Source organism: Oncorhynchus masou, chromosome 13 (genome assembly GCF_036934945.1).
Source record: "Oncorhynchus masou masou isolate Uvic2021 chromosome 13, UVic_Omas_1.1, whole genome shotgun sequence".
NCBI lineage: Eukaryota > Metazoa > Chordata > Actinopteri > Salmoniformes > Salmonidae > Oncorhynchus > Oncorhynchus masou.
The window spans coordinates 23098895-23115217 of record NC_088224.1 but is presented as its reverse complement, the minus strand read 5'-3'; the positions used below and the strand labels follow the sequence as shown (position 1 = coordinate 23115217).

Sequence of the window (16323 nt, the reverse complement as noted above, 5' to 3'; positions counted from 1 at the left end):
GTGTGTGTGTGTGTGTACTGTGTACTGTGGCAAAATACAAAGTCAGCTTTTATTTTCTTATCGAGTCAGGCACAGAGAGACAGAGAGGGAGAGAAACAGGGCAGAGAGGGAGCGAGAGAGAGCGAGATGGAGGGAGAGAGTACCTCGAACCACTGCCCGTGAGACTGCATCTTGAGTACAACACAGGGGTCTGGTTTAGAAAGGGCATCTCGGTCTGAGATCCCTCGACAAGCCACTCTCAGCTCAACCTGTCATCAATAAATAAATGATTTGATCAATCAATTTGTCAATGAATCACTTTGTTAATTAATCAATCAATCAAGTGTTAATGAGCTACCTTGGTCAGACAGGAAGAGTTGCACAGGCCGAGGGTTGCCTCTGCAGACTCATAGATGTTACTCATGCTGGACACAGACAGGACCTGCAGACACACACACACACACACACAGAAACACACACACTTAAGTGAGAAAACACATTACACACACTTTAGGGAGAACACACAATCCTAAACAAAGCCCTCTGTTACAACATGAGAAAATGCTGTGGAACTGAGTAAGCAGTAAGAAGTTCTTATGTTCAAGGTCAGAACTCACACAGACAAAACACACACAAACACACACACCGTGCTATGTTTCAGTTTTTGGACCATTCTACATTCTATTCTGCATTATATTCTACATTCTAGTGTAGTTTAGTCAACATTCTAGTATACCCTCTACATTTAATATTCTATAGTTTAGATCAAGGATGTCAAACTCATTCCATGGAGGGCTTTGTGTCAGCTGGTTTTTGTTTTTTCATATCAAATAATACCTAGACAACCAGGTGAGGGGAGTTCCTTACTAATCAGTCACATTAATTCATCAATCAAGTACAAGGGATGTGCGAAAACACGCAGACACTCGGCCCTCCGTGGAATTAATTTGACACGTGGTCTAGATCAATTCTCCATCAACTTCAATCTGCACTATTATACAGTATGTGCTCTCTCTCTCTCCATCTTTCTCTCTTTTTTTATGCCACTGCCTGCAGTTTGGTAGCAAACTCAATATGACCCAGTTCTGTACCAAGGTATGCTCTCTCCGTCTCTCTCCCGTCCCCCCTCTCTCTCACTATCTCTCCCTCCTCTCTCGTCCTCTTCCTCCTCTATATTTCATGCGCTCAGTGTGTGTGGATGCTGGGGTGATTATTTTTAGCTGAGATAATCAGAGTAGGGAATAACAAATGGACAGATAATTAATTCTATATCTGAGTATATCTCCATCCAATCACAACTTTACAAGGCAGCAGCAGAACCAATCACTGCTCAGAGATCCACTGCCCTTGACCCTTAGATGGACTCAGTAACATGGGGACAATTCTAGTGTGTGTGTGTGTGTGTGTGTGTGTGTGTGTGTGTGTGATGATATTAAGGACATTAATAATAATAAATAATGAATCATTAGGGCAGGAAGGTCCATGCTGAGTAATCCCTCCACAGGCTTAGAAAGCTACCACATCACTCTCTCTCTCTGTCACCTGTGGCACGCACGCACGCCCACACAAACATACATAAACACTGAACCTACAATCCCATAACATAACACTGCAAACCAAAACTCTTGTGTTATTGAGCAGGGTGTGTGGCATGTAAAAAACAAACATCCAAAGCCTTTGTCAAGTTATAACATGCACACGGGGGTGTCCACACACACACACACACGCACACACACACACTCACTCAGCCCAGTGCCCAACCATACCTTATTAGTGTTCCAGCCAGTAACTCACCTCAGGTACCAGGTAAAGACGGGCAGAGCAGTGAGATGAAGGAAACTTCACTGCTGGGCGGAATCACAGTGACTTCGCCGTCCTCACACACTCTGCACCCATCCCGCTTCTCTCTCTCTCTCTCTCTCTCTTTCTTTCCCTCTCTCCGTACGTCAGCTAAGCAGTAGGTACTGAGCCTTGCACCTCAAGCCATACGCAGACAGGGGATACAGTGCATCAGGGTCCTCACGGTATGAATGAAGAGAACATCTCTCTCTGTCTCTTTATCCGTCTCTACTTCTGTCTTTCTCCCTCCCTCTGTCTCCTCCCAGTAAATTATGATGAGGAGGGTCGCGCAGTGCCGGTTAACAGCAGTTAGTTATTATCGGTAGAGCCACGGGGAGCAGCAGGCAGGGGGTACAGGACTGTGACGGTACAACGGCGTGACCCAGTGGTGGATGGAAGTGACTGCACTTTACTGTGTGATGAGCTGGCCCATCCATTCAACATGTAATCCAGATCAAAATAATCCTGCTGTGTTGTGTTAGATTATCATATGTTATCCCCATCAGATTTGGTCCTACCTTTTTTGGATGCAACTTTGCACGCAAGACAAATCTGAACTAAATATATGTGATACCACATCATATGTTTTTACAACAATGATTATATGACATCAAATGAATACACAGGACACTAAGGGTCCGTTTCCCAGATACAGAGTAAACCCTGCACTAAAAAGCATACTCAATAGTGAATCTCCACTGAAATAGATTTTTAGTCCAGGATTATATACAACTATAAAACAACACACAGGATAATTTTGACCTGGATGAAACATTCCATAAAACGGGCCCCAGAGAGCAATTGATGGTTACAGAATGAGTACCTATATTTCTATCTGATAATATAATAAGCTAATTATATTGGCAATAAAGAGTAATCTGGTTTTAGCAACTCTATGAAATGTTGAAAAGTATGTAAACTGGAATACATTTAACAAAACACAATGTAAACGCATGAGAAAGTCACTTAATATACACCAATCAAAAAATTCAAGTGAAGTCCTTCACTCTGGATCGTATCTGTAGTTAGCATGGATCTGTTTATTTAATTCGTTGTGTAATTAATTAGGCTAATTTTGTTTGTTTATTGTGTTATTCTTCTGGACGACCACGCCCAGTACTGTGCGTTACATCCGGGTCTTTGTTGGTTGGCAGCAGTGAAGATGGCGGCGTCAGGGAGGAGTACATTATTATCCTCCAACAACAGTGGACTAAACAGCACAGCCGAACAACCAAACACTGAAGACGAAGATGGACAGGATTTATGGTGGGAACAACTGACACCTTCCTGTTTAGATCCATGAGGAGCTTTTCGATGGAGAGCGACTGTTATTGTTCAGACTCCGAGTGACAGCCCGTCTAACACAGCTAGCTAGCAGCGGCTAGTCCATTGATGCTAGCAATAGAGATTGGCTAGGTTTACGAATGAATGATGATGTCTGATGATTGTGTGGTTTATTTAGTGAGCTAGCGTTTCTGCATCGGCTTTTAGATTGACTAGCCAGCGATAGCAAGCATTGGCTAATGCTGCTGGATATGATAAGCTAGTTAACTAGCTAGTCAGTGGAATGATTCTATAAGATGTACATGTAGACAGGCAGCCAGCTAAGTTAGCTAGTGAACGGTCTGCTCTATCCATCTATCCGCAGGTCTGCTATTCTGAGCGAAGTATCGACTCACTCCAGATCTAAACTACCGTCCGGGAAAAATGTGCTGGTCATGGGTGGGTGTCTGTCTGTCTGTCTCTCTCTGCGTGTGCTAGCTGTGATGAATCTCTCTCCCCCACCCTGTCTTCTCCTATTACAATGATGGACCAATATGATACCAGCTATCAGTCAGGATTTATGTTGCTTTTATATGGCATTGTGTAGAATGTGTGTGTGTCTAGCAATCCTTGTCTGAGTCCAGTCAGCCACATTCGCCTAGCAGTAACAACCCCAAGGGTAATCCTCTGCTACAGAGGCTAATCAGTATGGCGTGAGGAATGCTGCCTACTCTGCAGTATTTACTGATAGGCCTAATAGTAGAATATTGTAATGTGTAATTGTTAGGTGTTTAATACCTGTCTGACTGTCTTTCGGTGTGTGTGTAGGGGAGGTGGGTTCGGGGAAGACCACCCTGGTTGCTAAATTACAGGGTGTGGAGGACTTCCTGAAGGGGCGTGGCCTGGAATACCTCTACTTTAGTGTCCATGACGACGACATTGACGGTAACCAATCACAGCTTTCATTTGACCTTTTACACCATTGCCTTTTAACCACTAGTAGTGCTGAGTGATTAGTCCTTTTCGAGGTCAGATAGGTTGCTTTCGGTTTATAATTATTTTGAATCAGAAAATGTAAGAAATAAACACATTAAAATGATTTTGGATCTTTTTAATTGACATTACAAAACCAAAAATGATCAACATTCAATTTATGGTCATTGTAGTTAATTACAACATTTCTGCGCTGAACAAGGTTGAATATATGTTTAATGAAAACTACAACTCCCTTTAGCCCAGCATCCCATATACTGTAGTTCTTGACTTGACTTTTTTTTCCGTGAATGATTTGATTTCTCTCTAGAGAAACAGCGTTCACCCTCAAAATGTTGGTTAATTTCTCGGCACTACCTACTAGGTCTGTCTCTAATGTGGCGTGTGTGTGTGTGTGTGTATGTAGACCAAACCAGGTGTAATGCCTGGGTGTTAGATGGGGATCTGTACCATAAAGGTCTGCAGTCTGTTGCCGTGCAACGAGAGGCGCTTGGTGACTCGTTGCTATTGATTACTGTGGACCTGTCGCGGCCGTGGGTCGCCATGGAATCGCTTCAGAAGTGGGCGGCTGTCGCTAGGGAACATATCGACAAGCTCCGGGTCCCCCCGGAAACACTGAGGGAGCTGGAGAACAGAAGTGAGTCAAACACACGTCATGTTTTACCCTCTGACCTCTAAACAGGACCCTACACAGGCCCTAGACCTAACCCTGAACAGACCAGATATTATTGGCTTGCTCAGCTGACTTTTAGATAGTCCTCTGCAGCACAGTTTCAGTGGCTATTTGGACATTGTGAAAAGGGTTTTAACCAACTCCACAAAAATAAGACTGTGTAAAGCTCGCTTTCCATCCAATTGGCCACAGATGTTTATGCAAATATGCATAAAGAAAATATTCACATTTCCCCACCAGTGGTGTGTTTCTACCAAACTGACATGTTGTGGCTAAAAAGCAGTGTGTGATGATGTAGTGCACATTTTTAAAGGTACCTTTTTACTTAAGTTTTCATGTACCGAATAAAAATCGCATCCATCGCATTTTCAACTCTACCAATGGTTTTGTTGCGTTATTGAGCAAATTTGCCCACTCTGGTCTTGACACCTGTGCTCTAGCCAACAGCTCTCAGATACAGTGCAGGTAGTCTACATGAAGAGATTATTATGGATAAAAGCGAGATTTAAATTTCTGTCAAAAGGCAGTTAAGCATCGATCATCGTGTCACCAGAATAAGACCATCGATATTTTTTGGAAAGCAGCATCAAGCTCATCACCCTGTGAAGTTCATCGTAATTTATTTAATCTGTAGCCTAATAAACTGCATGGTTTCCTGAGACGTAGTGGGAGGACCACACACCATATCATCACGTTTACTTCGATATGATGGTTATTATATCAATATTTGCCCATAAAGGCCTTTCCACCGCCATTTCCCGCATAATTAATTTTACAGACACAAAAATATCCCACCATGTCGAACGAACAAATTGTCTGTCGACATTTATGAAATTGTACTGACACGTCGGGGCGGCAGGTAGCCTACTGGTTAGAGCGTTGGGCCAGTAACCGAAAGGTTGCTAGATCGAATCCCTGAGCTGACAAGGTAAAGAAAATCTGTTGTTCTGCTCCTGAACAGGCAGTTAACCCATTTTTCTTAGGCCGTCATTGAAAATAAGATTTTGTTCTTAACTGACTTGCCCAGTTAAATAAAGGTAAAATAAACAAATCAGCTGGTCATGACTTTTTATTTTATTTCTATGTGTAATTCATCTGCATTAAATGTTCGGATAACCTGGAGCCTCATTTTATCAATATTGTGTAGAAACTATTCTAAAATACTGCTTACGAATGGAATTGATAATGGTCGTATACATAGAAAAAGTGTGATTTATCAAAGAATCCTATAAGATACACACCGGTAGGAGAGAACCATTTGATAAATAACAATTGTTCTCAGTGCTTTTGTACGACCTTGGCTGTTCTCATTTCAAAACGCCCGTAATGAACCATATGGTCAGTCATCCATTTAACCCGTGGAGAATGTACAACGCCTTACCGTGAAATACAACGGCGCAACCAAAAAAAGCGAACAAAAATGACTAGAAGGTTTTATTTGGCTCGCTCAGTTGTGGCTTGACCAGTAAAAATGAAAACATAGCAACAAAGAGAGGACCATTAGGACAATTGAGTTGCTTTAGCAATGGCAAATATACTTCAAATAATAAGCCAACCAACCTCAACAGCTCCCTCAAGTATGCTTTTAGGCCAACATTGCTGTTCTGCAGAATGAACGAGTCCACCTGGCCACCACATTCAGCAGCATATTTTAAGCATCACCTGCACATAAAGAGTGGAAGCCTTTTCTGTTCACATAGTTGAAATCATTTTGGGATGGTGATTTCATAGTGATGTGGGTGTCGTCTATTGGTCCTTTCATATTTGGGAACCCATTAATTTTCCTGCTGAAAAGTGCCCATTGCCAAATACCCGAGGGTGGATAGCACTTGGAAGTGCACCTGAATGGCATGTGTTTGCTATTTTATAGTAGTTATTAAGTCCTCACAAAAATCCTATTCGACTGGCTCATCAGATATCGTTTCCAAAAAACAATCTGTACTTTCTGCAGAAAAGGTCCCACCTGTCTCGAAAAACGCTCTCTCTGTAAAATGCAGCGTGTCAAATCCCCCAACAGAGGAAGATCAGCCATCTCTCATTCCAGTTCCCATTATCTGTCTTTTATAGGATTTACATAATGCTTTCACTTTTACACGCATCTCTAATTTAACATTTGACTGTATAGGGGTTATTATTGTAACAAATGACTGTATAGGGATTATTGTAACAAATGACTGTAGGGATTATTGTAACAAATGCACTGATGTGGTCAAAATTATGTCAATGTTGCATTATTTCACAATGGAGATAAAATGACATAGCTTTTTACATTTTTTAAATCTATTATTACTCTCCCAAATTCACACATTTTCCATATATATTTTCCCCATTCTATTCTTGACAAGCAGTTTCCTTATTCCACCACTTGGCACTGTGCATGCGCATGGTCATGGCTAAGTAAATGTTCATATGGATAAATCTTACACTTTGCGTGAAAATAATCCCACGCATGGTTTACGCACAGATTTTATTCCTACGCACAGTGGATAAATGAGGCCCCTGCTTTGTGACTGTCTGTAGTGGCCAGACAGTTCCAGGAGTATGTGGATCCTGGCTGGGAGGAGAGCGCCCCCCAGAGGAGGAGTGAGGAGGAGGAGAACGTTCTGCTGCCGCTCGGCGAAAACACACTCACACACAACCTGGGACTACCCATGGTGGTGGTCTGCACTAAGGTACGAACACACACACACTGGAGTTGTCCCTATTCTGTTTCGCTGTGATGTCATCAGTTGGCTGGAGAAGGAGCATGACTACATATATTACCTATGACCTCTAACCTGTGTGTGTTGCAGTGTGATGCCATCAGTACGTTGGAGAAGGAGTATGACTACAAAGACGAACACCTGGACTTCATCCAGTCATACATCAGACGCTTCTGTCTACAGTGTATCCTTTACACACACACACACACACAGTCCTGTATAACTATACCTCTAGACTAGGGGGTGTCAGAGGAAGGCCCAAACAATTGTCAAAGACCCCAGTCACCCAATTCATCGACTCTTCTCTCTGCTACCGCACGGCAAGCGGTACCGGAGCGACAAGTCTAGTTCCAAAAGGCTCCTTAACAGCTTCTACCCCCAAGCCGTAAGACTGCTGAACAATTAATCAAATGGACACCCAGACTATTTACGTATGTCCCCACAACTAATCGTGTGTGGAGACACACGATTCAGTCCCATTCAAAATCCTATTTTCCCTAACCTCTAATTCTAAGGGTGTTTTCACACTTGGTCCCTTTCAGCTTATTTCTGTAAACTTAGTGTGGTTCGCTTCATTTTTTGTGTGCAGTATGAACACTCCAAGGAACTCAGACCCCTTAAAAGAGTGCAAAGCAAACCGAACTGAGACCATCTCGAGAGGTGGTCTGAGTTCGGTTCGCTCGAATTCCGTGGACTGGTTCCACGTCACTCGGGAGGCCTACGGCTTATATCTTTACTAAATGCAATTTATGAGCTTCCAAAATGTAAGTAGGTATACAGTTGAAGTCGTAAGTTTACAAACAGTGGGGCAAAAAAGTATTTCGTCAGCCACCAATTGTGCAAGTTCTCCCACTTAAAAAGATGAGGCCTGTAATTTTCATCATAGGTCCACTTCAACTATGACAGACAAAATGAGAGAAAAAAATCCAGAAAATCACATTGTTGGATTTTTAATGAATTTATTTGCAAATTATGGTGGAAAATAAGTATTTGGTCAATAACAAAAGTTTATCTCAATACTTTGTTATATACCCTTTGTTGGCAATGACAGAGGTCAAATGTTTTCTGTAAGTCTTCACAAGGTTTTCACACACTGTTGCTGGTATTTTGGCCCATTCCTCCATGCAGAGCTCCTCTAGAGCAGTGATGTTTTGGGGCTGTTGCTGGGCAACACAGACTTTCAACTCCCTCCAAAGATTTTCTATGGGGTTGAGATCTGGAGACTGGCTAGGCCACTCCAGTACCTTGAAATGCTTCTTACGAAGCCACTCCTTTGTTGCCCGGGCGGTGTGTTTGGGATCATTGTCATGCAGAAAGACCCAGCCACGTTTCATCTTCAATGCCCTTGCTGATGGAAGGAGGTTTTCACTCAATCTCACGATACATGGCCCCATTCATTCTTTCCTTTACCCGGATCAGAGAAACAGCCTCAAAGCATGATGTTTCCACCCCCATGCTTCACAGTAGGTATGGTGTTCTTTGGATGCAACTCAGCATTCTTTGTCCTCCAAACACGACGAGTTGAGTTTTTACTAGGTCCCCCCGTGTGGTTCTGGGATTTTTGCTCACCGTTCTTGTGATCATTTTGACCCCACGGGGTGAGATCTTGCGTGGAGCCCCAGATCGAGGGAGATTATCAGTGGACTTATGTCTTCCATTTCCTAATAATTGCTCCCACAGTTGATTTCTTCAATCTAAGCTGCTTACCTATTGCAGATTCAGTCTTCCCAGCCTGGTGCAGGTCTACAATTTTGTTTCTGGTGTCCTTTGACAGCTCTTTGGTCTTGGCCATAGTGGAGTTTTGAGTGTGACTGTTTGAGGTTGTGGACAGGTGTCTTTTATACTGATAACAAGTTCAAGCAGGTGCCATTAATACAGGTAACGAGTGGAGAACAGAGGAGCCTCTTAAAGAAGAAGTTACAGGTCTGTGAGAGCCAGAAATCTTGCTTGTTTGAAGGTGACCAAATACTTATTTTCCACCATAATTTGCAAATAAATTCATAAAAAATCCTACAATGTGATTTTTCTGGATTTTTTTTCTCATTTTGTCTGTCATAGTTGAAGTGTACCTATGATGAAAATTACAGGCCTCATCTTTTTAAGTGGGAGAACTTGCACAATTGGTGGTTGACTAAATACTTTTTTGCCCCACTGTACACTTAGGTTGGAGTCATAAAAACTCGTTTTTCAACCACTCCACAAATTTCTTGTTAACAAACTATAGTTTTGGCAAGTTGGTTAGGACATCTACTTTGTGCATGACACAAGTAATTTTCCAACAATTGTTTACAGACAGATTATTTCACTTATAATTCACTGTATCACAATTCCAGTGGGTCAGAAGTTTACATACACTAAGTTGACTGTGCCTTTAAACAGCTTGGACAATTCCAGAAAATTATGTCATGGCTTTAGAAGCTTCTGATAGGCATAATTTGAGTCAATTGGAGGTGTACCTGTGGATGTATTTCAAGGCCTACCTTCAAACTCGGTGCTTGACATCATGGGAAAATCAAATGAAATCAGGCCTACAAACCTGACTCCGTTACACCAGCTCTGTCAGGAGGAATGGGCCAAAATTCACCCAACTTTTTGTTGGAATCTTGTGGAAGGCTACCTGAAATGTTCCACCCAAGTTAAACAATTTAAAGGCAATGCTACCAAATACTAATTGAGTGTATGTAAACCTCTGACCCACTGGGAATGTGGAAAAAAAAGAAATGAATGCTGAAATAAATAATTCTCTACTATTATTCTGACATTTCACATTCTTAAAATAAAGTGGTGATCCTAACTGACCTAAAACAGGGATGTTTTACTAGGATTAAATGTCAGTAATGGTGAAGAACTGGGTTTAAATGTATTTGGCTACGGTGTGTGTAGACTTCCGACTTCCGAGGACACATTCTGATGGAATGGTTTGTCCTGTACTTTTTAAAAACACAGAGCGCATTGAGTGAATGTTGGAAAAAGATAGTGGTTCCTTTCTAGACATAGCAATATGAATGCATAGAGGAAATCTGTCCCCCCCCCCCCCCCCTCAGAGATTTAAAGACAGTTCTTTCAAAGACGACTGTATGGGAAAACACCCTAACCTTAAACCCAACCTTGAACCCAAAACTTAACCCAGCTCCTAAACATAATTCTAACAATAATTCTAACTTTAACCTTAAACCCCCCCAGAAATAGCATTTGACCTGGTGGGAGTAACAAAATGTCCCAGCTGGTCCCCACAAGTATAGTTAAACACGTCCACACACGTGCGCACACACACTAACTCTGATCACTTTTTGGTAGCATCATACTAACCCCCATCTGCATGCAGTGTAAAGGTAGAGACAACATGGCGGTTAATTTCTTTGTGCCTGCCTTGGATCGTGTAGTGAGTGATACTGTCCTTAATGCTGTGTCAGACGGAGCATCTCTGCTGTATACGTCGGTTAAGGAGATGAAGAATGTGGATGTTCTGTATAAATACCTGGTTCACAGACTCTACGGTTTCCCCTTCCACTACCCTGCTCAACTGGTGGAGAAAGACACAGTCTTCATGTAAGTGTGTGTGTGTGTGTGTGTGTGTGTGACCCTGTGTTCTATAAGTTTGCACGTGTGTGACCCTGTCTTCTATCAGTCCGTCAGGATGGGATAATGAAAATAAGATATCTATCCTCCATGAGAACTTCCAAACGCTGAAACTAGACGACATCTTTGAGGAGGTTATCGTCAAACCGCCTGTCAGAAAGGTACGACCTTTAACCCCTCACCTCTATCTTGTAATTCCCCAAAAGACTGTTCGTGAACGTCACATTTTCCATTGTATTCTAAACTATAATGATAGATGAATTAATAGGAATCTCTCTCCCCCTCTCTCGTTGTGGACATCCTCTCCTATGTCAGTTTGTTCATGAGAAGGAGATTCAGGCTGAAGATGACCAGGTGTTTCTGCTCAAGCTGCAGGTGAGACTTGACACATGGTGACGTGTGTGGGTGTTGCTCTCTCTCTCTCTAATGTGTGTCTTTGTGGTTTCAGTCGCTGCTCTCCAAACAGCCTCCTGCATCTGCCGGACGACCAGGGGTAAGTTTATCTCTCTTCTGTCTGTCTCTCTCTTTGTCCTCTTCTCTCTCTTTTCCTCCTTTCTTTCTCTCTCTCTCTTTAAGATACTGGAAACTGATGTGATCTTGTGTGTGTGACAGGAGTCCAGCAGTAGTAGAGGTCCCAGTGGTTCCCCCAGGACCAGTAATCGTTCAGCTGCAGCCAACGTAGCTAACACCATGCCCCAATCAGGTACGCCATGCCCTGTGCCCCAATCAGGTACTACATGCCCTGTGCCCCAATCAGGTACGCCATGATGTGAATGTGTGTAGCTAATGCCACACACTACAGCAGAAAAGCAATTAGTTATTTTACCACAGATCCTGCTCAAATGTTGCACCTTTTTGTATGACATTCTCCAACCCTCCCTGTGTGTGTAGCAGGTCAGACCAGTGAGGGGGTGCTGGCTAACTTCTTCAACAGTCTTCTGACCAAGAAGGCCGGAGCATCGCCGCCGGGCAACAGCACACCAGGGACTGTTCGCAAGTCAGGTAGGACACACACACAACGTTATTATATAGGCAGAAGGGGTGTATGTGCCTGTGTCGCCCTCTCGTGGTTTAAAATATAAATCCAGACAGAGCTGAGTAGTTGTGTGTGTATGTTGCAGGTTCTAAGCTGGGTCTGAGTGATGTCCAGGCAGAGTTGGACAGGATCAGCTGCAGAGAGAATGATGAGACCAACAACAGCAACACTAACAACCCTAACCCCAGTACTGAGACCAACGAAGAACAGACATGAACAGACCACCTCCCTCTTCCTCCCCCCTACCTCACCCCCCCCCAGACCATATGTGAAGAGAACAAACCTCACCCTCCACCCCCCCAGACATACCCCAAACCAGACCACATGAAAAATCCACCTCCCCTACCTTACCCCCTCCTCACACCCCCAGGCCATACATGAAGAGACCAGACCTCACTCTCCTCCCATTCTCACCTCTCCTGACCCCTCCTCCTAACCCCCCAGTGAGACCACCACACACCAGAAATGAAGACACGTCAGCCATACCTCATTCCCCAGACCATACATGAAGAGACCAGACCTCACCCCAACAGGCCAGAACAGATTAGATATGAAGACCTTCTTCAGGATGGAGAAGTATGGGGATGGAGAGGAGGGAGGAGGAAGAAGGGAGGAGGAAGAAGAGAGAGATGGAGGGAGAGTGGGAGCAGAAGGGGGAGAGAGATGGACAGGTATGGGGATAGATGGATGGATGGATAGAGAGAGAGAGATGGACAGGTATGGGGATAGATGGAAAGAGGGAGCAGGGGGGAGAGAGGGAGCAGGGGGGAGAGAGCGATGGACAGGTATGGGGAGAGAGGGAGCAGGATGCAGCGAGTATGAGGGAGGGAGGGAGGGGGAGGGAGGGAGGGAGGGAGGGAGGGAGGGAGGGAGGGGGAGGGAGGGAGGGAGGAGGAAAATATATATTCCCCTTTCACCAGATGAGGTATTTAAGGTGATCTTGATACTGTAGGATATATTGAAGGATGTATGTATATAGTTGACTGAGAATACTGTAGGAATTGTGTGTGTGTGTGTGTGCGCGCGCGCATGCGCAGGTAGGGATGGAGAATGTTAGACAGAGCCATGTAAAGAGAGTTTGGCCCTTGAGGTTTCAACCAAAAAGCAGCAATCTTCTGAGATGTCGCATAACTCTATGGCAGACATATTGACAGAATCATGAAGTAAGTTCACTAGCATAACTGACAGAATCATGAACCAAGTTCACTAGCATAACTGACAGAATCATGAACCAAGTACACTAGCATAACTGACAGAATCATGAACCAAGTTCACTAGCATAACTGACAGAATCAAGTTCACTAGCATAACCAGAATCATAAACCAAGTTCACTAGCATAACTGACAGAATCATGAACCAAGTTCACTAGCATAACTGACAGAATCATAAACCAAGTTCACTAGCATAACTGACAGAATCATGAACCAAGTTCACTAGCATAACTGACAGAATCATAAACCAAGTTCACTAGCATAACTGACAGAATCATAAACCAAGTTCACTAGCATAACTGACAGAATCATGAACCAAGTTCACTAGCATAACTGACAGAATCATGAACCAAGTTCACTAGCATAACTGACAGAATCATAAACCAAGGTCACTAGCATAACTGACAGAATCATAAACCAAGTTCACTAGCATAACTGACAGAATCATGAACCAAGTTCACTAGCATAACTGACAGAATCATAAACCAAGTATTAGAACTATAACCAAAGTCCTTATGGATGGATAAATGGAAGGTTCATCCACTGAGGCAGGCAACAATATGGCTTCCGGCCGGCTCTGAAGTGGGCCAAACTCTCTGTGACTGCTTTTAGATGTAGATATAGATGGGGAGGGGGTGTAGTTGAGCTTTATTTGTACAGTTAGGAGAAGCACTAATGGTTTATAACCCAATAGTTAATACAAGGAGGGAGGGATGGCCGGGGGCACCTGGAAAGTGTACAGTCCCTTTGTCTTGCTGCACTCTGATTGGTCTGTTATTTCAGAACTGTAACCTGATTGGTATGTTATTTAATTGTTCTGTGGTGGCATTTGTATCATCAGGTCTATAATGAGTCAAATAAAGGTGTATTTATTCTGACTGTCTGTCTTTTCCTAAACCCGTGTTTGTATTTCAACAGGTGTGAGTTTGCCAATTTTATTTAAATCAAGAAAAATATTTTGGAAGTAATAACATTTCAGGTTTTTTATTTACATGATTTGTGCAGTATATTTTTGGTATTTTATTAGGATACCCATTAGCTGTTTCAAAAGCAGAAGCTACTCTTCCTGTGGTCCACACAAAACATAAAACATGACATTTAATATAGAACTTTTAATAAACAAGAACAGCTCAAGGACAGAACCATTTTTTAAAGGCACATGTAGCCTACATATCAATGCATACACACAAATTATCTAAGTCAAATAGGGGAGAGGCTTTGTGCCGTGAAGTGTTGCTTTATCTGTTTTTTAAAACCAGGTTTGCTGTTTATTTGAGCAATATGAGATGGAATGAAGTTCCATGCAATAATGGCTTTATATAGTAATGTACACTTTCTTGACAGGTTTGCTGTTTATTTGAGCAATATGAGATGGAATGAAGTTCCATGCAATAATGGCTTTATATAGTAATGTACACTTTCTTGACAGGTTTGCTGTTTATTTGAGCAATATGAGATGGAATGAAGTTCCATGCAATAATGGCTTTATATAGTAATGTACACTTTCTTGAATTTCTTCTGAATTTGGGGACTGTGAAAAGACCCCTGGTAGCATGTCTGATGGGGTGTGTGTGTGTTAGAGCTATTTGTAAGTTGAATATGAAAATCATTTGGGATTTTCAACACATTGTTATAAAATGAATTGATGCAGTCAGTCTCTCCTCAACTCTTGGCCTTTCTAGGGAGTTTTTCCTAGCCACCGTGCTTCTACACCTGCATTGCTTGCTGTTTGGGGTTTTAGGCTGGGTTTCTGTACAGCACTTTGAGATATCAGCTGATGTACAAAGGGCAATATAAATACATTTGATTTGATCTTAACCAAGAGAGACTGGCATGCATAGTATTTATATCAGTCCTCTGATTACAATGAAGAGCAAGACGTGTCGCTCTCTTCTGGGCCAGCTGCAGCTGAACTACGTCTTTCCTTGCAGCACTAGTCCACAAGACTGGACAATAATCAAGATAAGACAAAACTAACCTGGAGAACTTGCTTTTAGAAATGTGGTGTCAAAAAAGCAGAGCATCTCTTAATTATGGACAGACCTCTCCCCATCTTTACAACCATTGAATCTATATGTTTGGACCATGACAGTTTACAACCTAATGTAATGCCAAGTCATTTAGTCTCAACTTTTCAACAGCCACATCATTCAGTACCATATTCAGCTGAGTTCTAGAACTTAGGGAATGATTTGTACCAAATACAATGCTCTTCGCTTTAGAGATGTTCAGGACCAGTTTATTACTGACCACCCATTCCAAAACAGTGACTTGTTTAGCTGTGGTTGCTGATGCGTATATGATTGAATCAGGTCATTGGTAAAAATACAAAAGAGTAGAGGGCCTAGAGAGCAGCCCTCGGGTGCACTACACTTCACATGTTTGACATTAGAGAAGCTTCCATTAAGGAAAACCCTTTGAGTTCTATTAGATAGATAGCTTGATACGGCAGAGGTTGAAAAGCCATAACAGATACGTATTTTGCAACAACAAGTGGTGGGTAGTGTATTGGGCTTTGGTGACAAAACATATGGAACTGTGATAGACTGCATCCAATTTGTTGAGTAGAATGTTGGAGGCTATTTTGTCAATTACATCGCCGAAGTCGAGGATCGGTAGGATGGTCAGTTTTACGAGGGTATGTTTGGCAGCATGAGTGAAGGATGCTTTGTTGCGAAATAGGAAGCCAATTCTAGATTTAATTTTGGATTGGAGATGTTTAATGTGAGTCTGGAAGGAGAGTTTACAGTCTAATCAGACACCTAGGTATTTGTAGTTGTCCACATATTCTAAGTCAGAACTGTCCAGAGTAGTCATGGCGGGCAGGTGCGGGCAGCAATCGGTTGAAGAGCATGCATTTAGTTTTACTTGCATTTAAGAGCAGTTGGAGGCCACGGAAGGAGAGTTGTATGGCATTGAAGCTCATCTGGAGGTTAGTTAACACAGTATCCAAAGAAGGGCCAGAAGTATACAGAATGGTGTTGTCTGCGTAGAGGTGGATCAAAGAATCACCAGCAGCAAGACTGACATCATTGATGTGTCATGAC

The 16323-nt window shown here is 42.7% G+C and overlaps 2 protein-coding genes across 3 annotated transcripts in view; one reads left to right on the top strand and one right to left on the bottom strand.

The window, feature by feature from the left end:
* The window catches only part of LOC135551373 (copine-4-like), a 14592-nt gene extending 14177 nt beyond the window's left edge, over positions 1 to 415 (bottom strand). Inside the window, exons 1-2 of the mRNA XM_064982592.1 lie at positions 338 to 415; positions 144 to 248 (exon numbers count right to left, since the gene is read on the bottom strand). Coding sequence (XP_064838664.1) covers positions 144 to 248; positions 338 to 403 — 171 coding nt within the window. The 5' untranslated portion in view covers positions 404 to 415. The remainder of the gene's footprint in view (positions 1 to 143; positions 249 to 337) is intronic.
* A 2546-nt stretch (positions 416 to 2961) lies between these two features.
* LOC135551916 (cytoplasmic dynein 1 light intermediate chain 1-like) lies at positions 2962 to 12877 on the top strand. 2 transcript variants are annotated; one of them, XM_064983198.1, is made up of 13 exons: positions 2962 to 3084; positions 3467 to 3540; positions 3910 to 4026; positions 4481 to 4711; positions 7268 to 7419; positions 7540 to 7633; positions 10863 to 10998; positions 11078 to 11189; positions 11344 to 11403; positions 11477 to 11521; positions 11641 to 11731; positions 11923 to 12030; positions 12150 to 12877. In XM_064983198.1, exons 1-13 carry the CDS (start codon positions 2981 to 2983, stop codon positions 12278 to 12280), a joined length of 1455 nt encoding a protein of 484 aa, XP_064839270.1. In that variant the 5' UTR covers positions 2962 to 2980; the 3' UTR covers positions 12281 to 12877. The 2 variants fall into 2 exon arrangements, with proteins under 2 accessions (XP_064839270.1, XP_064839269.1); XM_064983197.1 differs by having other exon boundaries at positions 11920 to 12030.
* The last annotated feature ends 3446 nt before the right edge of the window (positions 12878 to 16323 follow it).